This window comes from Oryx dammah, unplaced genomic scaffold, assembly GCF_014754425.2.
Source record: "Oryx dammah isolate SB20612 unplaced genomic scaffold, SCBI_Odam_1.1 HiC_scaffold_9, whole genome shotgun sequence".
Classification (NCBI taxonomy): domain Eukaryota; kingdom Metazoa; phylum Chordata; class Mammalia; order Artiodactyla; family Bovidae; genus Oryx; species Oryx dammah.
The window spans coordinates 3,665,293-3,687,993 of NW_024070193.1; the positions used below are offsets into that span (position 1 = coordinate 3,665,293).

At 50.3% G+C, this 22,701-nt stretch overlaps 2 protein-coding genes across 2 annotated transcripts in view; one reads left to right on the forward strand and one right to left on the reverse strand.

Annotated features, from left to right (window-relative positions):
* Positions 1-22,701, forward strand: part of SYN2 (synapsin II) — a 154,975-nt gene that overhangs the window by 110,415 nt on the left and 21,859 nt on the right. Inside the window, exons 5-9 of the mRNA XM_040246702.1 lie at positions 4,406-4,495; positions 15,094-15,156; positions 15,584-15,726; positions 21,311-21,385; positions 21,863-21,965. Of these exons, the coding sequence (XP_040102636.1) occupies positions 4,406-4,495; positions 15,094-15,156; positions 15,584-15,726; positions 21,311-21,385; positions 21,863-21,965 (474 nt within the window). The remainder of the gene's footprint in view (positions 1-4,405; positions 4,496-15,093; positions 15,157-15,583; positions 15,727-21,310; positions 21,386-21,862; positions 21,966-22,701) is intronic.
* TIMP4 (TIMP metallopeptidase inhibitor 4) lies at positions 1,938-13,001 on the reverse strand. Its single transcript, XM_040246703.1, has 5 exons — positions 12,780-13,001; positions 11,263-11,360; positions 10,728-10,842; positions 7,421-7,545; positions 1,938-6,803 (listed from the first exon to the last, which is right to left on the reverse strand). Exons 1-5 carry the CDS (start codon positions 12,916-12,918, stop codon positions 6,606-6,608), a joined length of 675 nt encoding a protein of 224 aa, XP_040102637.1. The 5' UTR covers positions 12,919-13,001; the 3' UTR covers positions 1,938-6,605.

Here is a 22,701-nt window from a genome sequence, read left to right on the forward strand (position 1 = left end):
ACCACTTACGATGTGATGCCAGCTTCAGAGGTTTTCCTGCATGAACTTCATTTAATCCTCATAATAGCTTTACAAGGAAGGTGTTATTATCATTATTATCACTTTTTACAGAGAAATGAGACCCAGAGAGGATTCAGTAACTCACCAAAATTTCAGAGCCAGGATTTCTCTGACACCATCCCTCCCATAAGCTGGGTTACCATGTGAGGAAGAAGCTGGCCTGGTGTTCTCTTCCTGGGATAATCTGGAAATCTTGGAGGCAGTGGAAGCCTTTGAGCAGAGAGAAGAGTGCAGCTGGGAGAGGAAACGGCCTGAGATGGTTCTAGGCTACCCCAGCCTTCCCTCTGACTGCCGAGGGGATCCAGCTCCTAGAACTCTGCCGCTCCAGGCTGCTCCTTTCAGAAGGAAACACCTGCCCCTAGTCACATCCTTCTCTTCTTGTTTTTCAAGGGTTATTTCAGCTCTCACACACTGGCTTGCCAAGGGTCATGGCACTGGTGGCTGATTGTGGAGTTCCCAGACCCCAAGCTTCTCCCACTCAGGGAGTTGGAGTGGGGGTGTTTTTTGTTTTTTTTTTTTAACCAAAAGGACCCATCACCTCTGCTCTTACACCTGAACTCAGTTTTCCTATTTCCTCGGAAGCCAGGGAGACCTGACAGTGTGAGAGGAAGACCAGTGAGCGAGGAGTCAAAAGATCTGGGAGCTGCTGTAGCGGCCCCTTGTTCAGCCTTTCCCTCTGTCTGGCCTGAGGACTTGGAGTCCGAGAGTTCTGCAGAAACCAGCTGTGGGAGTTGTGTGATTTGAATGGGTTGCTGTTCACAGGAGAGAGCATATGAGGCCTTCAACAAGATTCCCCTTAGTCACACGGCCTTCCGTGCTGTACTCATGCCCTAGCCCCTTCCTCCCTCACCCCTTCAATACTTGCTAGAATTTGGCTCCCTCATAGCCACACAGGGTGGTTCCGCTAGTATCAGCTTTTCTTCTGGGCAATCTCACTAATCAGCCTCCTGACTAAACCACTCTGTGCCCTGGTTTCTTTGTCTGGAAACTAGGAGTAGAGGCTTCTCAGGTGGCTCAGTGATAATCTGCCTACCAGTGCAGGAGATGCAGGTTTGATCCCTGGGTTGGGAAGATCCCCTGGAGAAGGAAACGGCAACCCACTCCAGTATCCCTGCCTGGAAAATCCCGTGGACAGAGGCACCTGGTGGGTTATAGTCCATAGAGGGGCAGTCACAAAGAGTCAGACACGACTGAGCGACTGAGCGTGAGCGTGAAACAAGGAGCAATCGCAGTGCCTGCCTCCAGTCCGCCAGCCTGGTGTTGCAGCCCCCAGTCCTGGGGATCTGAAAGGAACTTACTCCATGCTGTATGTTCCAGAACTGTGCCAGCGGCCAGGGAGAGGCGGGGCAGAGAGCCTAGGCTGGGGCTTTGCCCCTCCTGGGACCTGGGATCTGGTGAGGGTTCACATTCTCACCCGTTCACAGTCCCAGCACATTGCCGTTGGCGTCACAGGGGAACTGCAGGGCTCCCTGGCCACACACCAAGTTCTCCCTTCATTTTCACTAAGCAGCTGGCACACTAATGGCATTTTATATATTCTTTGCCTGTTCATGGGGATGAACAAATCTGGTGTCCGTGAAGGGGGCTTCCCTCTGAGACGATGACTTTGGTGTGTGTTTTCTAATGCTGTGGCTGCTCCTGGCATGAGGAGAGGCCTCAGCCGTGTTGTGAAGGCTCCAGCTTGTCTCTGAGCACATCGGCTATTTCATAGATTGCTCAGGGCAGGCACACGGGGAGTTTGGAAGCAGAAGTAAGACCTATCAGTGAAAGTAGCATTCCAGGGAGAGTAAGAGTGCCGCCTGCCATATTGCTGCAGATTTATCTGAAACTCCTGTCACTCTATGTGGGTTTTTTTTTTAGAGGCAAATGCACAAGAGTTGAATTGAAGCATTTTATTTCCAGGAGGGATAAGGGTAACATATTAAATTCAGACCGATCTTGAAATCCCATTTCATCTGAGAAATCTTTCCTGATACATTGGATAAATGGTTATGCTGAGCATTATCTTCCTATTCATTGCCAATACCACCCCCAGCTCCAAATGCATTCTTTTGTCTATGTGGAGAGGAAATAACCCTTATCAGGTATTACTTTTGTTTAGTTGATGACTGTGTGCTTGTGACTGAGGCTGAGCTTCCAAGGAGGCAGGGGTTAGATGCCAAGCCTAGTGCTCTGAGCAGAAGGGACTACAGAAGGTGGAGGAGGGTAGCGTGAGCTCCCGGGCAACCAGCTTAGTGCATGGGAACTGGCTGCCATCTTAGTCTTGACTGTGCCAGGACTCTGGGAGCCTGCCGGGGGCCTTCTTGGCATCAGCATGGTGTCTGTGTAACTCTCCCACATGTTGGGAAGATAGGGCCCCACATTGCCTTGGTGCTGTGCCAGGGTGTGGGCTGCAGCAGGACAGAGGTTGTGAGGCAGAGCTGGCATCAGCTGGCTGGGGAGGCTGGAGGGCCTCGGGAGCTCAGGCAGGTATCCAGACACCAAGCAGGGGTCCAGTCATTCCAAGTGGCCAGCCAGGACCTAAAGGTGAGGTAGTGGGGAGAATTGGAGAATGCAGGAAAGGTCTGAGGGGTGGTCTTGACAGTCAGAGAAAGTGGAAGAACCAGAGAATACCAGCAGGGACGGCAGGGTACAGTGAAGAGCGCACTGGGCAGGAAGGGGTCCGGGCCCTGTCCCAGCACAGCCCCAACTCCAGGCGTGACGTGGGAGCCTGTGCTCCCCTTTGCTTCTCTGGCCTTGGTCTCCTCACTTGTAAGATGAGATGTCTGGTCTAGAGACTCTCTGAAGTCTCTTCCAATAATAAAATCTTAGGGCCTTGGGGGTCCATCAATCATACTTGCAGCCCCGGAGGAGGCCTTGGAGATCTAGAGCCACCAACTGTGTGTCACTGAGGAAAGTGACCCAGAAACTCCAATGTTTCTCAGCATTTCAAAAATAACAGATTCTATCTCTACTCACAAAAAGACCACAGCCAATGATCACTAAACAGCAGTCTCATCATGGAGTTTGGGAGGAAATATAATGAAAAGATTTTTGTGTGTGTGTGTGTGTGTGTGTGTGTGTGTGGTTAAAAAGTCTGAAGAACTGACCAAATTCAGTTGTCTATTTTATATATGAAGAAAATGAGGCCTGGAGAGGCAACATCATTTGCCCAAGGACACCTAGCAAGTTCAAGGCAGAACAAGAAGAATCAGAAGACTCTGGTTTTCTAACAACCCAGTTCTGGCTTTTATTGTCTCCCCGTACCAACACACGTGCTAACATCACTGATTGATTGAAAACAGGAACTGGGCTTTTGAAAAATGTTCTATCTTTCCCTTCTTCAGTAAACAGAAGGTCGGTTTGCTCTGGCAACTCTTCCTTCCGGCAGTTCCCGGTGTCAGTGGCTTAGAGTGTGAACCCAGTAGCACTAGAGAGAAGATGCTGGATCACTGCTGCTGCCAGTGCTCTGGGGTGGGTGTGTGTGTGTGGAGGTGAGGAATGAGTGTGAACAGAGTGAACTGGAAAGTTTCCTGTGGGAAGAGCATGGTCTCTTTAGAGCCTGAAAGGCAGCAACATGAAGGAGAAGGAAGAGTTATGGGTTAGGACTAAAGGGGTCTGGCTATGAGTCTGGCTCAACTACTTTTTGACCTTGAGCGAGCAACCTCTCTGGGCCTCAGTTTCTCCACTTATAAAGTAGAGGGGTGGGCAGGGGACACCAGGGACGCTACATGTTCGCCAAAGGCAGACCCTGACATTTAAGTACGTGCACTTTACCCCTTTTCCCTGGAGCTGTTGGGGCTTCTCACAGGTGAAGGGTCCAGTGAGTTCAGTTCTTAGATGAGCAGTAAGTCCAGAAGACGGGGTCTGTCTTTGCTGCATTCCATGATTTCTTTTCCTTGGCATTTGAATTTCCAAGACTGGGCCCCTTGTCCCCCCATCCAGCTTCATCACTTGCCATCTCTAGAGATGATGGTGGTTAGCGTTTTAGAGACCCAAATTTCAACCCCACCTATCCCTTTTTTTGCAGCTCTGTGGCTTTAGGCAGTCACCTACCCTTCCTGAGCCTCATATGTAAACTGAAGATGATAAAGACCCTAGCTCATTAGTTTGATATGAGGATTAAATGAAATATCTTTAACACTGAGTAGGCACTGAATGAATAGTAGCTCACTCTCTCCCTTCCCCAACAGAAGCATATGTTCCTGGAGAATAGAGGGTGGGACACCTCTTTTATATCCTCAGAGCACTTTGCACAAAGCCCTCAGTGGAGCAGATGCTCAATAAATATTTGTTCAATGGATCGCCATTTTGTCTGTTCCAGAAGCTGTCTGGGTAAACTGAAACCTTTGCTTCTCTTTTGCAGTTTGCCCAGCTGGTGGCCATCTACAAGACACTGGGAGGAGAAAAGTTCCCACTTATTGAGCAGACTTACTACCCCAACCACAAAGAAATGGTAGGTGACTGAGAGGGGCCATCAGTCTCTGCTGTCTGCACTCTGAGCTTAGCCGTGTGCTGACTGTGGGCCTCTGAGGAAGGCCTCAGCCTCTCAACCCCAGAGAATCTATTGAGGTTGAACTGCAGACCTGCTTTGTGAGGCCACAGTGGCGGGGTTGTAGCTGACAGCCCTCTATCTCCGAAACTTGGAGACAGACTAGGAAAGAGCAGAAACAGGGGCGTTTTATCAAAAGCTGAGAGTAACAACCTAGATGGATCATCAGTCAGAAGATCCTGCTGCTTGGATTCTAGCCACAAGTTGCGGACGGTTACATTCCCTCACCACGTGTCAGCATCCGAATCCGAAAGGCAAGTGGGCTTAACGATTCCTGGCCAGGATAGCTAATATGGCACTTGCATGATTTCAGTGAGATCCTTTAAGCAAATAGTCTGTGAGGAGTATGGAGTGCTCGTCACATGTAAGCTATTGTTCCTGATATTATTCAACAGACACTTCCATTCCCTGGGCTTCCTCAAAATTCAGATAAGACAAGGGTTTCACTGCCTTCTCTGAGGCCGTCCCAGGATGGCAGAAGGAGCAGAACAATGGGATAGATAACTGGTACGGAGGCCGCCTCCAGTGTTTATCCCCCTTCTTCTTTGGCCCCACATTCTCTGCCCCAGGCCTGTGTGGTCAGTGGGTAATCCTACTTAACCCACCAGTGGAGACTCTCTGCCTTAGCTTTCCAAGTCTTGTGCTCCAGGACAGAGATCTCCAGAAGGAATCTCCATTGGCACCATTTCTGTGGAACCTTCTTCTGGTGTTTTGTGCATGCCCCAGCTTATCAGCAAGCCGTATAGGACCTTGGGGCCTTGGAAAGAACTACCTTCTCCATCTTTGCCAGAGCTTCCCCAGGAGAGGCCCTGGAACTTTAAGCACTTGTCTCTGATAAATGCTTAAGACCCTCACCAGGGCTTTCCCTTTCAGGACAAGTCAGGAAGGCTTAGGCAGAGGAACCCTCAGGGGCTATGCTTGTAAGTTTCAGGGCATCCGAGAGAGGACTGAGCAGAAGGCTGGGCGGGGAGCCCTCGAAGCTGGCTTTGTCCTGCTGTAGCATCTAGCAGGCTGACTACTTGATCTGTAACACTTGCAAAGTATATTCCTCACTTACCTCCTTTCCCCCAAGGGCCCTTGAATTCTTTTTCTCCTGTCCTCTAGCCTAAAATTTGCCCTCAAGAGAGGACACCCACCCCCAAGATCTCTGTGAGGCTTCAAAAGCTAAGGGGGAATTTCAACTCTATAAGAGAAAGGCTTTTTTTTTTTTTTTTAAGCTTAAAAAAGATTTTGAAGCAGTAATGAAAACAGGACTTTCTAAAAGGAGACAGAGGAGAAGCCTTTTGGACAGCAGTTGAGGACATTAAGTATAGTTAACCTGGAGAGACAATGCCCAAGTCTGTTCTTGTCTTGCTAACTGGGCCAGGCCCTGTGCCAAGAATGGCATAGAGGGGATTACACTGTAGGCTTCACATTGAATGGCTCCTGTCCCCCTTTGCCACTCCCCTAAACAGACTGAAAGTTATCAGAGGGTCAGAATGAGTTGGGACAGGAAGAGTACATGAAACACAGCCAGACGATATTGTTCTTTCCATTTCTCCAAACCAGCCTGTTTATGATACTGTCACCCACCTTCTGGTCTTATATCTCACAAGGCCACCCCATCTCATATGTATAACAGTCATCATTTCTCCCCTGTCAGATCAGTTAAGATAAAAAGAAAACACATTTATCTAGGGAGAAAAAGGAATAGTCCTAGCTTTGAAAAAAGAAACTAAGCCAGAATCAGTAACAAATACCAGCTCAACAAGAAGGTTCGGAGGCAGGGATAAAGGGCTGAGGGTGGAGGAGAAAAGTCCTGCTACTTTCCCTAGCCCTTGGCCCAACGTGTTCTGGACTGGGGTCCTGGACACAAGCTGCCACATGCCCCATCCCTGCCCTCATGCTGGCCACACCGTCCACCTGGTACTTCCCCTTGTCTGGCATCCCTGAAGCAGGTAGGGACAGCCAGCGCCCTGCCAGGAAGGAAAAGGGCTTGGTCTTCGGGATTCTCAAAGGGTTGTGGTGGTCCATCCTAGGGCTGGATGATGTCAACAAACTCCTTCCTGAGGGGCAAGCGTCCCTGGTACCAGCTACAGGTGCCGTCAACATGCTTCATGCAGACATAATGCTGGGCCTGGTACCCGTAGAGCTTCCGTTCCAGCAGCCAGTCTGTCCAGAGGCACTCGCTGGGAGCCGAGATGGTGCAGGGCACCGTAGAGCAGGGGGTGATCTAGAGCCATAGCCACACAACATCCAGGTGAGTAGGGTGTCCTCTCTCTACTCTTGCCTTTCAGACTCCTACATGTTTACAGCCTAGCTCAACTGCCCCTGGCTTATAAGGCCCTTCCAGGTCTCCAGATTTCTCCCTTAGTTCTCTTTCCCCTGTACTCTCCACATGCAGTATTGCCTCCCAAAAGGCACGAAGGCCCTTACTCTACCACTGACCTAAGCAAGTCACTTCACTTCCTATAACATGAATTTCTTCCCCATAAAATGGAAATCTTAACTCTCCATAAATTTGTTTTAAAGACTAAATATCTTAAATAAATTAACTATTACAGGTCCTGACAAAAAGAGTAGACTCTCTTTAAGTCGTAGTGTATTATCCCAGTCTGTCTTATATGATGGCTGCCTTCTCAGCCAGAATGCAAGTACATTGAGATCAGGGACTATGGACCTTGTTGCTTTCCCACCCCCGGCTTTGAATGATGCCTGATCCATCACAAACCTCAAGTATAGTACAGCAAGTGAATAGATCACACACACGGGAAGGAAGGAATACACGAAGGGTGAGGCTGCACGGCCTTTCCCCCACCCCGGAAGACCTTGGAAATGGACAGTCCTTACTTGGCAGCCACAGTTCAGATGGTAGTGGTGATTCAGACTTTCTCTCTGCAGAAAGGACAGGTTCTCCCAGGGCTCAATGTAGTTGCACAGATGGACAAAGACTTTCCCATCACTGAGGATCTGACCTTAAAGAGGAGATAGAGGAGAGCCGACATGAGGAGTCTGCTTGTGGAGCTCCAGGAGTTCTTGAGGGAGCCCAGAATCACAGCCTCCTCGGTATCTTGTGGTGGAAGTGGTGACATGGGGCTCAGTGAAGGAGCCAGAAAAACCTCTACTGTCTTTATATCAAAGCCATTACCAGATGATGTTTGTATGAAGGAGAGTTGTAGGGCAAAGGCCTTTCCATTAGCATGGTGCAGACAGAGGGATGTGGGCTTTAAGTCAGAATCTTGGCAGAAATCCCTTCTTTTCTATCATTTACTAGTGTGTGACCATAAGAAATCCATGTAACTTCTCAGCTGAAAGATGAGAATAATAAGGTTATTGTCAAGATTAAATGAGAGAATGTCTATGAAGTTCCCTGCACAGTTGTGGACCCACAGAAGATGTTCTATACATAGTAGGTCTCTCTTCCTTTTCAACCTTTTCCAACCTTTCTCCTGCTCCAGTGATATCTTGTGAGTCTGTCCCCTTCCCCTTCTTTACATATCACACTCTTTCCTATTTTCCAAATACCCTTTTTAGTACCACCACAAAGCCATCCCTGGCCATACTAGCCCTCACCTCTCTTAGAACTTCATTCAGTCATTTACTGGCTGAGCAACTACTATGGCCTGGTACCAGGAATATAGGAAATAAACACAACAGGATTTCTACCCCTAAGGAGCTAAAAATTAGTAGGGAAGACAAATTGTTGTTGTTCAGTGGTCAGTTGTGTCCTGTTCTTTGCGACCCCATGGACTGCAGCACGCCAGCTTCCCTGTCCTTCACTATCTCCCAGAGTTTGCTCAAACTCAAGTCCATTGAGTTGGTGATGCCATCCAACCACCTCATCCTCTGTCCTCCTGCCCGCAATCTTTCCCAGCATCAGGGTCTTTTCCAGTGAGTCAGCTCTTCGTGTTAGGTGGCCAAAGCAGCGGAGCATCAGCTTCAGCATCCGTCCTTCCCGTGAATATTCAAGGTTGACAAACAAGCAGCAAATGATACTGTTGTATGATTCTACACAGGATGTGGTATAAGAACAAAGGAAACACTGTTATCTCAGTCTGTGGAAGGGGTGGGGGCAAGAAGCGTGTCTGAGACGATGCTTGGGTTGGGCGTTGAAAGGATGGGTAGGAGTCAGCTGCCAGACAAGTGCGGAAGGACTTTTGGACACTGGGATGGACGGGCACCGCCTGCAGAATACCTTTTGCAACTGCAAGTAGTTCAAGCTCCCGGGGGAATGAGGGGCTGGGAACAGCCACTGAGCAGTGACAGGAGGCAAGGCTGGGGAGGTCAGCTGGGTCTGCCCTTAGGCAGAAGGGCTGCATCTTCTGCTGCAGACCATGGGCACCAGGATGAGTTTTCAGTAAGCCTCTGCTTTGTCATTTAACCCCACCTTTGGGTGGACTTGACCTCCCTGAGGCAGCCAGCACGTGTCTGCATCCCTGATGCACTACAGCCCCTAGCAGAGTGCAGGTGCTCAGGAAGGAGGTGGTCCCATCAGCTAGTCCCGGGACCTGGAGGTCCCAGGGGCCTGTTCTGCCCCTGCTCTCCCATCCAGAGGTGCTCGGATCAGCATAGGTCCACATCCTCAGACCTGGGGGATCCCACCTGCGTGGCCTCCAACACCTGTGACTTCTTAGAAATTGGAACTGTGAGAGAGCTCCTTGAGGACTGTGGCGTGTTTAATGCATCTCCACTTGAGGAAGCGGTCACTCACTGCTAAAGGGATGGACAGAGAGTGGAATTCCTCCTTCTGTTCTCCCCATTGGCTGTGGTTTTCTTTTCCTGGCCTTCTTTCTAAATATGTTTTATTCCTTTAGGGAAAATTTAGATCCCACTTACACAATGAAGGCTTCCCTAGCGGCTCAGATGGTAAAGAATCTGCCTGCAATGTGGGAGACCTGGGTTTAGTCCCTGGGTTGGGAAAACCCCCTGGAGAAGGAAATAGCTACCCACTCCAGTATTCTTGCCTGGAGAATCCCATGGACAGAGGACCCCAGGGGGCTACAGTCCATGGGGTCACAGAGTCAGACACGACTGAGCAACTACACTTTTACTTTTGCCTTACCCAGTGAGGCTTCCCTGTCTATAACCGCACAGATGCCTTCCCTGAGCAGCAAAGTAATTCACTATTGCATTCATTCAGTTATGGATTAGATTTTTGTGAGGTACTTTACCTATTTTATCCCAGTCAGTGCAGGATGAGGAGATCTGCCTGGGCTCAAGGTCTTGGAGACAGAATCATATTAGAATCAAGGCTGCTATTAGGGCCTATGCTTTACTGCACTTCCAGAATAAGGCCTTGGGTGTGAGTCAGTCTCGAGCCAAGAGTGTGGCCTATCATGGCCACCTAAAGCTGATGCTGTCATAGGCTAAGTGACTATTATGTGTGTGTTGTGTATGTGTGGGGGTGAGGTTGCGAATGCACCATCCTTACTCTGTGTGACTAAGACCTCCCCTGCAGTGTGGTCCCTGGTTCAGGGTCCAGTGCTGGGGAGGGACGGGGACAGGCTCTATCCCGCTGAAAGTGGCCAGGACAGGAAGGGGTCTGAGGACCATGGCCAGCAGAACCTGGAGCTAGAGTGCAGGTATCTGTTGTCCTCAGGCCTCTGAAGGGTCATCCTGAAACAGAGGGCAGAGCTGAACCCACCAGGGGCAGTTTCAGAGTAGCATAATTTGGCTCGAGATACCAAAAACCTTAGGCTTCCCAGATGGCTCAGTGGTAAAGAATCTGCCTCCCAATGCAGAAGATGCAAGAGAAGCAGGTTCGATCCTTGGATCAGGAAGATCCTCTGGAGGAGGAAATGGCAACCCGCTCCAGTTTCCTTGCCTGGGAAACCCCATGGACAGAGGAGCCTGGCGGGCTACAGTCTATGGGGTTGAAAAAGAGTCAGACACGACTGAGCACCCATGCACCAAAAATCTTATCACTTAAAGCTGTTTGGAAATGGAGCCAGCTGCCCTAGGCTGGGACAGCAGCCTATGAACTAGGAAGGCAGTGGCACTGACAAGGAGGTTACCAAGGCTTCTCCCAACTCAGGCTGCCTTGAGTAACGCAGCTGTTTGTGCCCAAGAAAATGGCTCAGCTTGCTGCCCAAGGTCAGCCTGGCTCCTCCTTGCCTAGGGCAGAGACTCATAGGGCCGCTGCTGGTCTTTAACTTACCAGTCAGGAGATACTGCTTCTGGCTGTTAGCTTCTAGTTTCACCCCACAGAGGGAGGAATCAAAAGGCGTATAAATATACTGAATATCATTGACCTTCTCAAACCCTTTGAACATCTGAAAGGCAATTACGAAAGAGCAGTATTGAGTCAGTGAGTATACTTTATATCTTAACAGGAAAAACTTTTTCTTAATCTAAAAAAGTTAAGTGAAAGTCTAGTTCAGGACTCATTGCACACAGATGGCACAACTGGGTCTTATCTCCCTAAAATATTTAAACCTTGGTTTATTCCAGTGAGAAGGGAGGCTCCTCTAGCAGCCCCACGCACAAGCACAGAGGGCCTGTCCTGCACTGTCCTCTGGCTCCTATGGCCTGTCCCCTACATGTCATCCACTCTACTTCAGTATCTGTACCCCTAGCATCACTGAGCCAGGCCGCCCGAACCAACAGCCCTGCAGCCCCACCCCTCCCAGATCACAGCCCCCAACTCCTCCTAACAGCCCAAGAGGGTGATGCCCTGTCCTGCCCCCATGTACCTTTATCTGTTTGATTTCATACCGGATCATTTTTTGAGGGTCAGCAGGGTCTGCGCTGGCAGGAACTACCTTCTCACTGGAGATCTTGGCCCGGATAGCTGCACAGGAAGAGGAAAGGAGGACCTTCAGCAGCCGATGGGAGTGATCCTCCTGGGATCTGGGTGACCTGTGGCCCCCTGGAGAATTCTGCAGGGGGGTTCTGGGTTTAGGTCTCGGTGGGTTGTGAGGAAGATGCTGCATGTGAGGGATACTCCTCTGCAATCCCTGGAAGTTCAAACCCCTCGGGCCTACCAGGTCCTCGAGTTTCTCCGCTCTGCCTGCTGCTCTGGGGAGTCGAGTTCTCCACAGCCCAGAGTATGGCGGGGTGGAGACGGGCAGGGTGGAGGAGCCGCTTGAGGGCAGTCAGTGTGTAGTCATCCACTGCTGTAGCCCAGGACCTCAGAGAGAGCTGGACCGAGCTGACGTTGGCAAATGTTTATTGAATTAATAAATATCCTGACTGTGCACAGAGGTAGTTCATCTCTTTGTTGTTCGGGTAGTAATCAAAACCTGTTTATGAAGTTCTTCCTCTGCCTGGTCTAACACTGGGTCCTAGGCCCCCAAGCACAGTTAGGAAAGGGCCCCCACCCTGCAGAACTCTTGCTTTAGTGGAGAACACTCTTACAAAGACAAACAGCACAGCACAGTAGGAGCACAGAGATGTTGGAGATGCTGTGGTAGCACCAGGAGTCAGGAAGCCTTCAGAGAAGAGGAGACCCCCTGGTTTTGAAGGATGAATAGGAGTTTGCCAGGAAGTTAAGGGTTTTTGAGGAAGGGCATTCCAGGCAGAGAAAAAGGGTAAAGGGTGTGTGTTGGGGTGAGGCTGTGGTGACAACCTCAGTTATAGGCTTGGATACAGAGGGATGTTTATCATGAAAGCCCAACCCCCTGAACCCCCTCCTCCTCAATCCCCCTAACCAGTGGATCAGAATAATCACTGGATAGTTCCAGAGACTTGTTGTTCAGTGACATCCCATAACTGCAGTAGGCAGGGGAGAGGGGATCGCTGTGGAGCCCTTTACACTGTCTTTGTGCTCATTCTCTCAGTTGAGCCAGGCCGCCCGAACCAACAGCCCTGCAGCCCCATAGACTGTAGCCCGCCAGGCTCCTCTGTCCATGGGATTTCCTAGGCAAGAATATTGGACTGGGTTGCCATGCCCTTCTCCAGGGGTCTTCCTGACCCAGGGATCGAACCCATGTCTCTTGAGTCTCCTGCATTGGCAATTGGATTCTTTACTACTGCGCCACCTGGGAAGCCCTACACTGTCTTTGATTCTCTGGCAAGTCAGCGGGTCTCTGCGCTTGCAGGGTTGCTATGGCGCCGGCCCGGCCCAACCCACCCGTCCCTGCAGAAGGCAACTGGGGCGGGATTTGAGCTCCACCCCTTCCCTCGAGACTCCAGGTCTGCGGCCCCGCCCCACCTCGATCCCACGGACCCCAGCCCACTGCTGGGGCCCTCGAGGGCTCCCCGGACTCACCGAGCGCCGAGTGGCAGACGTGCTGCTGGGGGTGCGCGGGGGCGCAGCTGCACGCCTCACCCAGCCCCGGCGGCCGCAGCAGCGCCAGCAACCGCAGCAGCAGCGCCCAGCTCGGCGCGGGCCGGGGGCTCCGGGGCATGTCTCCGCAGGGCTGCGACTGAGCCTGCGGGGACTGTCAGGCCACACTGCCCCTCCACGGCTTCTCCAGAGCGCAGCGCGCCCCTTGCCCCTGGCTTTATGAGGTGGACCTAGAGCCAATACCGCCCCAGTGGGCTCCGCCCTCCCTTGGCCACAGGCCACCCTCGGGCTGCCGACCCGCGGCCCTCCGGGCCGGCAGGCTCAGTGAGGCGCAGGAGAGAGCCGTGAGAGTCCTCGGTGCTGTCTCCCTGCCTGAGCCTTCTCGAAGTACAGGGAAGGCACCGGGAAAGGGGATGGCGTCAGGACAGAAGGACAGGGCCACAGAGACAGATGCTTGGGGAGCACAGAGACCAAGGGGCTGTGACTCAGGCAAAAGGAACAAGAGTGCGGAGAGGCTCAAACAGAAAGAGTGAGACAGGCAGAGTAAGAGAGAGGCAGACAGAATTACAACAGGCAAGAGAGACAGCGACAGAGAGGGCCGGACCTCTTGCTGAGCTGCACACTGGGAATGAGACAAGCTCCTCGGGGCTTCTTTCAGCTGCAGGAAGTGTTTTCAATGCCCTATTTATGAGGCTCCAAAGCAACAGCAAACAGTAATGGAACAGGACAGGGAAAGTTGGGGTGTGTGTGTGTGTGTGTCTGTGTGTGTGTGTGTGTGTGTTTTGGCTCTGTCGGCTGGGGGTGGGGAGAGAAAGCAGCCGGTGCCTTAGAAACACTTTCCCGTTCCGGAGCCCACGCAGATGGCGTGAGGACAGTGCTCTTTGAGGGACTCAGAGCATGGGGTGGCCCATCACTCGGGGCAAACCTGGGCCCTCAAAGCCCTTTCTCTGCTCTTGGCCACCCTGATGTCCTGTCTCAGGGCCCCACTCAGCCGAGAGACTGCGTCTTGTTGTAGAGGGAGGGGCAGCTTGGAAAACGAGTGAGGCTCGTCGTGGACTGGAGCTGCGTGTGCTGTTTGACGGGGAGCATAGTGCTCCGGGGCTGAGGGTAGAGACCCACGGGCTGGTTGTAGGGTGTCTCCACACAGTCTTGCAGCAGGCAGTAGGAGGCTGGATGCCGATTCTGCCCCTCAGGGGCTTCGCAGCCTTGCCTCAAACTGGATTTGAAGCTCCTTGCCCCAGCCTCAGCTGGCCGCAGCCAGGAGTGCTGAAATCCTCAGGTCAGGCACTCCCAGTGTCTGGTCACACTCAGGATTCCCATGGGACTCTGACTTTTCGTCCGAGTCAATAGGGTATCCTCTGAAAGACTTCTTTTCGTCTCGAGGTGGTCATGATGTTTGCAAAGAAGGCAGCTGAGAGAGCACTGACTTGACGGAGAAAGGACAAGGTTTGGCATCCAGATTGGCTGTTCGTGCAATCCCAGCCAGGGTACAGTCTGATGTGTGATTGGACAGGCTCTCAAAAGCGTCCCGTTCGGCCTCTGCACTTGGCGGATATGAAGGCTGAGGCCCAGGGAGGCAAAGGGACTTGCTGAGAGACTGGGATGCAGGTCTTCTGACGTCTGGTCCCCTCTACCACGTTATTTCTCCCATGGCCATCGTGTGACAGCTTGAAATCCTGCCTTTGTGGGGTGGCTTTTCTTCTTCCAAGTGTCTGTGGTTTCTCTGTTAAAAACGGCTATCTTAGGGTAGTGGTGAAGGACAGGGAAGTCTGGCCTGCCACCCCCGTGGGGTAGCAATGAGTCAGACACGACTGCTGAGCCACTGAACAACAAGGTAGCGTTTACTCTCTTAAACATCTCTTTTGAATGGTAAACATGCTGAATTATTATGTTAGCTGTCTTCCAACCCAAACTGGGCAGAAATATGCCTTTGCATTCTGAGCTGTGTTCAGTGGTGAGTTTGAGGTGTTGGTGAGCAAGGAAGAGAGTGTGAGAGGGGAGGAAAGCCAGGTTCAGTGCAGGAAAGTTGGGGACACGTGAAGGCTGAAGCAATGAGTCTTAAAGATGCAGAGAGTACCAAACAGGAGAATGGGCTCCTTGCAGTTCTGCCTCTAATATGCTGTGACCTTAGGCAAGTCACTGTCACTCTGTTTTTAAATTTTTAAATTTCTGATGCAAATAGATTGCACTGGTTCTTTAAAGAGCCCTTCCAAGGGTGTTCCCAAGAAAAATATTTGTAGGATTCCCCAGAGAGACAGGTACACTCTGACCAAATCATTCCTTTCTCTGCTTTCAGCTGACTCTGCCCACGTTCCCTGTGGTGGTGAAGATCGGCCACGCTCACTCGGGCATGGGCAAGGTAAGGCCAGAGCCACTGTGCTCTGGGGTTGTGAGGCCACAATGGGACCTTTTCCGGGAGCCCAGTTGTGGACTGTTCTTCTGCCTCAGTTGCTGATGAATTCTTTCTGAGGCGAAGGTGATATGGCCCCTCTGAAACCATGAGTGTTACCCAGACAGGCCTCTTGCAGCAAGCAGAGTGCAGGCCACCAGACTGTCCCTGTGCTCTTTGCAGCAGATGTGGCTCCCGAGCCCTGGGAAGGGAAGCTCAAGAGTGGGGACCTCCTAGGGAGATGTGGCACCCAGGTTTGCCTCTGGGTGTGAGCATCATGATGAGCCTGGAGGCCCAGGGCTCTTGTGACTCTTAGTGTGTGTATGTGTGTGTGTGTGTGTGTGTGTATGTGCATGCGCACCTCCCTTTCTGCCTCTCTGCCTTCCTCCACCATTAGGTCAAAGTGGAAAACCACTACGACTTCCAGGACATTGCCAGCGTGGTGGCCCTCACCCAGACCTACGCCACTGCAGAGCCTTTCATTGATGCCAAGTATGACATCCGGGTCCAGAAGATAGGCACCAACTACAAGGCTTACATGTGAGTTGGGTGGGGGCCGCTGGACACCCGTCTCCTCAGCTCAGGGACGATGTTCAGCCTCCAGGCAGCAGCCAGCTCTCAGTTTCACCTCCCCTGGCCCCACAAGGTAGAGAACACAGGGAGGGCGCCATGCACGTCAGGGAGTCTTGGCCTGGCTTCCTTTCAAGGCAGACGAGGGGTTATTTTCATTTGCCTCTAAGTGAAACCCGACGCTTTCCTCAGTTGTGAGCAGACTGGAGTAGTTGCAGTAGTAGACAGACGTGTGGTTTGTCACCAGCGGTCATCACAGAGGTTTTTCTATCACATACACTTGTGGCAGATGTCTCCAAACCAATTACTTTTATCACTACTTACAAGTCATGGAGTTAGACTTGCAGCTACATTCATACCTGTAAATACATTTGTTACTTACAGAAAAAGACATATTTTTACACTAATCAGAGATTTATTGTTTTTGATAACTTTTTTGATAATTACTTTAAATCATTGAGTTCTTTTGCTGTCCTGTGTATTTTATTTTACACTTATACATCTTCAGTATTTCATACATCGAAAGGAATCTGTAGGCTTCACGAGGGTGCCAGAGCACAGAAAAAGCTAAAAAACTATAAATATGTAGCCCTGTAGACACTACAGAGCGTGAAAAGCATTGTGGTTATGAGAATAGGTGACTGTTCCATGTACCTGGGTCCGTTTGCCAAAATGAGAAGGGAAAGGCTTCCTGCAATAGAATTGAGAAAAAGAAAAGATTTCAAGACTACTCAATCTTCTGAAATATACATCCAAACACAAATGACTTACAAGTTCAATTTTGGAAATAGTAACTTCACATTTTCCCTGATAACTCAGTTGGTAAAGAACCCGCCTGCAATGCAGGAGACCCCAGTTCGATTCCTGGATTGGGTAGATACCATGGAGAAGGGAAAGGCTACCCAGTATTCTGGCCTGGAGAATTCCATGGACACGGGGTCACAAAGAGTCTGACACAACTGAGCAACTTTCACTTTCACTTCAACTTCACACTTTAAAAAAATTTTCAGGTAGTATTTTCCTTCCAAAGAAAGAACATTACAATCTATGAATGTGACCTTTGCCACTCTGGACTTGAGCTCACAGAGGGTGGAGCAGTTTCCCTCCCCCTCACCCACCTATTTTCATTTTTCTTCCCTCGTCTTTCTTGTTAGGGATTATACTCCTCGCCCCGCGAGAGTTAGGAGCCCTGTCCCTGTGCGCCCTTCTTATAACCTCTCACACACCTCTAGCTGCGCACTCTTCACACCTGGGCATTTGTACTGCCTCTTCTGCGCTCTCTGAGTGGTAATGACAGTCACGCTGCAGCCCTGCTTCCTTGTGCAGCAGCAGACTCGTAGGGGGCACCCAGTAAGCACGCAGAGAGAAGCCCTGTGGGGAACTGAGGCCCAGAATCCTTTTTGCAACTTTATTGACCAGATTCCTACTTTCTGAGTTTATCATTTTTTATTTAAAGCTATTCTGCTTCAGAAAGGAATTTAAGGTTGCTTTAAAATTACACACAATGTGGGACTTCCCTGGTGGTCCAGTGGTTAGGACTCTGCACTCTCACTGCTGAAGGCCTGGGTTCCGTCCCTTGTCAGAGAACTAAGATCCCAAGTGCTCTGCATGGCTGAGTAAATAAAAAAATAAGGAAGTATGCACAGTATAAGACAGGAAGATACAGGTTCAATCCCTGGGTCAGGAAGATCCCCTGGAGGAAGAAATGGCAACCCACTCCAGAATTCTTGCCTGGGAAATCCCATGGACAGAGAGGAGCCTGATGGGGTACAGTCCATGGGGTCACAAAGAGTTGGACACAACTTAACACAATTTAAAAGACCATTATAAAAACTAGCTAAAAGTAGTAGGAAAAGCCATGATTTTGGCATTGATGAAAGCGGATTTCCTATCCTTTAATTTTAAAATTCCATGAATAAACAGAAAGGCATTGATGATAGCAGAGCAAGAGTGTCTTGATCCTTAAAAGGAGGCACCACGTTTTTAAAGACTGGGGTTTCTGAAAACAGCTTAAGTGGAGCGTAAGAAAAGAGAATCCCCAACCATTGATGAGGGGTAAGCGATGAGAGCAGCTTTAGAAAATATTCACTTACCTTTTTTACTTGTGAGGGACTGTCAGTTATTTGGGAGAATGTTTAGGTTCTCTCAGCTCCTCTTCCCCAAACGTTTGGCCATCTTCTTGCTCTCAGAAGAAGGAACTGACCTGACAGTAGCCAAGGTAAGGTTTGAGATTCTTCCCTTCTCCCCAAGCCCTCACCTAGAGACCAGGAGATGGCTAGGCTTGGTGGGAAGAGTGCACTGCCCCTGCTGTCTGACAGTCAGCAATAATGTGGGTCCCTCTATGGACGTCGGATGGCCTCTGAGTCCTGAGTGGCCATTAATCTGTCCCTGAATGGCTTCTCAGGTTCCCCTCTGCTCCCAAGTGCCCCCTGTCATGGATCTGTGCCTGGCATCCCATTGTTAGATAAAGCTGTGAAGTATAAGGGGCTTTACTATTACTCACTCAAAAGTTTCTGACACCCTATTATGGACCATGGCCTTGTGCTGTGGACAAGGAAGTGAGGGACTCTGCCGAGCCTGGTCACAGGGGCACACCTATGAACCGCCAGTGCTAGGAAGACAGCATTATTTTTACTCTGATCTGTCTTTGTGTTTCTGTTCACATAGAGCAAGCCACTCAACTGTGAGTTGTTCATCTTTTCTGAACTAGGCAGTGGGGTGTAGGGGAAAGCAAAACCCAATGAGGGAACCAAGAGGCCTGGGCTTGTTGTTTAGTCACTAAGTCGCGTTCGACTCTGCGACTACAGGAACTGCTGCACACCAGGCTTCCCTGTCCGTCACTATCTCTTGGAATTTGCTCAGACTTATGTCCTTTGAGTTGTTGATGCCATCCAAGCATCTCATCCTCTGCTGCCCGTTTCTCCTCTTGCCTTCAGTCTTTCCCAGTACCAAGGTCTTTTCCCATGAGTTGCCTCTTTGCATCAGGTGGTCAAAGGATTGGAGCTTCAGTTTCAGCACCAGTCCTTCCAATGAATGTTCAGGGTTGATTTCTTTTAGGATTGACTGATTTGATCTCCTTGTAGTCCAAGGGACTCTCAAGAGTCTTCTCCAGCACCACAGTTGGAAAGCATCAGTTCTTTGTCACACAACCTTCTTTATGGACCAACTCTCACATCCTTACATGACTACAGCAATACATACACACCTTGATGTATGGACCTTTGTCAGCAAAGTAATGTCTCTGCTTTTTTGATATGCTCTCTAGGTTTGTCATAGCTTTTCTTCCAAGGAGAAAGCATCTTCTAATTTCATGGCTGCAGTCACCATCCACAGTGATTTTGGAGCCCAAGAGAAGAAAATCTGTCACTGTTTCCACTTTTCCCCATCTATTTGCCATGAAGTGATGGAGCTGGATGCCATGACCTTACTTTTTTCAGTGTTGAATTTTAAGCCAGCTTTTTCACTCTCTTCTTTCATCCTCATCAAGAAGCTCTTTAGTTCCTCTTCGTTTTCTGCCGTTAGAGTGGTATCATCTGCATATCTGAGATTGTTGATATTTCTCCCGGCAGTCTAGGTTCCAGCTTGTGATTCATCCAGCCTGGCATTTCACATGAGGTACTCTGCATATAAATTAAATAAACAGGGTGACATACAGCCTTGATGTACTCCTTTCCCAGTTTGGAACCAGTCTGTTGTTCCATGTCCAGTTTTAACTGTTACTTCTTGACATACATACAGGTTTCTCAGAAGACAAGTAAGGTGGTCTGGTAGTCCCATCTCTTTAAGAATTTTCCACAGTTTGTTGTGATCCACACAGTCAAAGGCTTTAGTGTAGCCAATAATGTAGAAGTAGATGTTTTTCTGTAATTCCCTTTCTTTTTCTATGATCCAACAGATGTTGACAATTTGGTCTCTGGTTCCTCTGCCTTTTCTAAATTCAGCTTATACATCTGAAAGTTCACGTTCTGGTTAAGCGTAGCTTGAAGGATTTTGAACATTACCTTGCTAGCATGTGAACCTAGTTTGACTAGATATACAATCTTGGATGAGTCAGCTAACCTTTCTGAGTCTCAGTCTCCACGTCTGTAAAGCGGGGGCAAAAATTGCAGCCTACTCACACCAGGGAATTTTCAGTGAGCCTCTCATGAGGGATTTGGGATGGAGCAGCCTTGGGAGGGAATCAGCACTGTACAGATGTGAGGTGTTGTCACTGCCCTAAGGGTCGGCTCTCTGGGCTGGCACAGGGCTGGCACAGACCTGCCACGTGTCTTGGTTTCCCAGTGTCTGGTATTGGATCTCCAGGGAGGATACTCCTGAGAACTGCTGAGCAGAGAATCACATCATCAGTCTCCAGTCATAGTGAGTGACAAGGCCAGCATGTGGTAGGGAGTGACCGGGCTTTGTCAGTGGATAAGCTTGGCTTTTCTGTCCCTGGGCCATCCCCTTCCTCTTGACTGTGTCTCAGTGAAGACTAATTTATAGTTTACTTAAAACCTGTATAATTTGGTCCTCATGGCAACTCTGTGTTTACACAAGGATAAAGAAGGCTCAGAGAGGTGAGGTGATTCACCCAAGGTCCCCCAGCCAGTCAAGAGCAAATCCAGAACCAGAAACCAGGTCAATTGCCTCCTCCTTAGTCCAAGACCAACTGAGTCTGTCTGACACGTGGCCACAGATGGAGGACGCAGGGCAGAAGAGAAGGCTTGGGGACTTGACTCCATGGGCTCCACATGAGGGATGAGGCAGCTTAAGCCTGAAGAGGCCAGCCAGCTTGTCCAGAGCCACAGTACTGATAGGGTAGGCCCTCAGTGTTAACTGTTAAAAGAATAAGTGAGCTAGTAAGGAAGCCACAGGAAGATACTCACTGGAGCCTTGAGGGTGTTTCCAGGGTCAATAGAATTCAGCTTGTGCATACCAAGTCAGCCCAGATACCAAGTGGGTAGGCTGATGGGAATACTAGACACAATTTGTTGTTGTTGTTTAGTTGCTCAGTTGTGTCTGACTCTTTGCAATCCCATGGACTGCAGCATGCCGGGCTTCCCTGTCCTTTACTATCTCCCGGAGTTTGCCAAACTCATGTGCATTGAGTCAGTGACACCATCCAACCATCTCACCCTCTGCCACCCTCTTGTCCTCCTGCCCTCAGTCTTTCCCAGCACCAGGGTCTTTTCCAGTGAGTCAACTCTTCGCATCAGGTGGCCAAAGTACAAGACACAATATATATCCTCAAGTGGTTAATAGATTTGTGGACAGAAGACTTAGCTCAGATAACTAAAGTAAAAAGTAGACACAGGATTTGAAGAGTGGTGGAGGCAAAGTCCTCTAGGAATTGTAAGGAGAGCAAGTGCTCATCAGGTTGAAAAGATCAGGGAAGACTCCAGGGCACCAGGGCAACCTGGGCTGGACCCTTGTAGAAAGGAGGAGAGTATTACGGTTGAGGGGTTGGCAGCGGAAGCCAGGCTCTCAGGTCAGCAGACAGGCCCCCAGGCTCTGGGTGGGAGAGGAAGGTGGGGACAGCAACCATGAGCTGTCACTTGGTGGGGCCTTGTTGCAGGAGGACGTCAATCTCAGGGAACTGGAAGACAAATACTGGCTCTGCAATGCTGGAGCAGATCGCCATGTCAGACAGGTGAGTGAGGGGAGGGGTGCAGCTCCCCTGTCTGGGGAGAGCGGCTTCCATAGAAGAGGAGGTGTAAAAAATGAGTCCGGCCCAAAGGGAGCCTCTTGTCTAGCCAGACAGATGGAACACAAAGGCCCAAACACCCAGTTAAGAAGATCAAGCAGGACTGGAGATATGATGGAGAATGATGGAGATAAAGACTGGACTTGCCATCGATGCTCCAGGGCAGGAGGAGTTACTGTGGGCTGAGCAGCTGAGGGAGGCTGCCTAGAGTAGGTGAGACCTGCTCTAAGCTTGGGAAGGTGGAGAGGGCCTAGAAAGCAAAGCAAGAGGGTGCGGTAGATAAGGCAGTGTGCTTGATTGACAGGGGGAAGACTGGGGGGTGCAGCCAGGAGAGGTAGAGGCCGCCAGGATCGCTTGACCACAAGCGGGCTAGGTGGGAGCTAGTGCCCCAGCCTCTGGACTCTTTCCCCTACCCTACTCCAGGTACAAGCTGTGGGTGGACACCTGCTCTGAGATGTTCGGTGGCCTGGACATCTGTGCCGTCAAAGCTGTGCATGGCAAAGATGGCAAAGATTATATTTTTGAGGTAAGTCTGGCCCAAAGAGTATCTCAGCAAGAGAGGAGCCCCAGGGCTGGAGGCCAAGCTCTTGGCTTGAGAGCTGCACGGGTGCACGGACTGCAGTTAGGTTAGAGTCTCCTGAGCCACGGGAAGGTTCCCAGGTGACACAGCTGGAGAGTGTGCAGAGCCAAACAGCTGCCAGTAGAGCTGTGGACTCAAACCAGCTGGGCTGACCCACACCATTGGTGAGAGATGTCAGACCCGCGTTTCTGGGTCCTAGCCTGCCACTCCTCCAGGAAGCCTTCAGTGGTTTTGCCATTCTTAGTCTCAGGAAGCTGGCCTTGGGAATCACTGGGTCCAGTCTGCTCTGCCAGTGAGAGAATGGAGGCCTGATGCCACAAGCAAAGCCACACAGTGAGTTGGTGTCTCAGCTTGGCTAGAACTCAGGTCTCCTGGATGCAGGAGATTCTTCTTAGCTCTTCTCTGAGCCCTGGAGACACTTGACTCAGTCTGGGCCTCTGGCACAACCTTGCTGACCCTTTTCCAATGTTAAAGGGAGAGTCAGTGGCCATATGTGTCCTTCACACACATTCCTGTCCAGTCTTCCTGAGAGCAGGAGAGGCTCCTTGCCAGGAGTGGGTAGTATTTACAGAGGATTCATGTCTGGAGCCCAAAGTGGGCTTCAGAATCTACTCCATGGCCTGCTCAGCATGTAACTTCTACATGGTCATACCACCCTCCTCTTGGTGGGCCTTGGTTTTCT

Bases quoted from the DNA above. Each gene is read 5' to 3' on its own strand.
- TIMP4 (XM_040246703.1), bottom strand. From the start codon at position 12,918: ATGCCCCGGAGCCCCCGGCCCGCGCCGAGCTGGGCGCTGCTGCTGCGG. The intron at 11,361-12,779 runs GTGAGTCCGGGG...CTTCCTGTGCAG, and splicing joins CGTCTGCCACTCGGCGCTCG to CTATCCGGGCCAAGATCTCC. The intron at 7,546-10,727 runs GTAAGTTAAAGA...CTCCTCTTTAAG, and splicing joins GAAGCAGTATCTCCTGACTG to GTCAGATCCTCAGTGATGGG.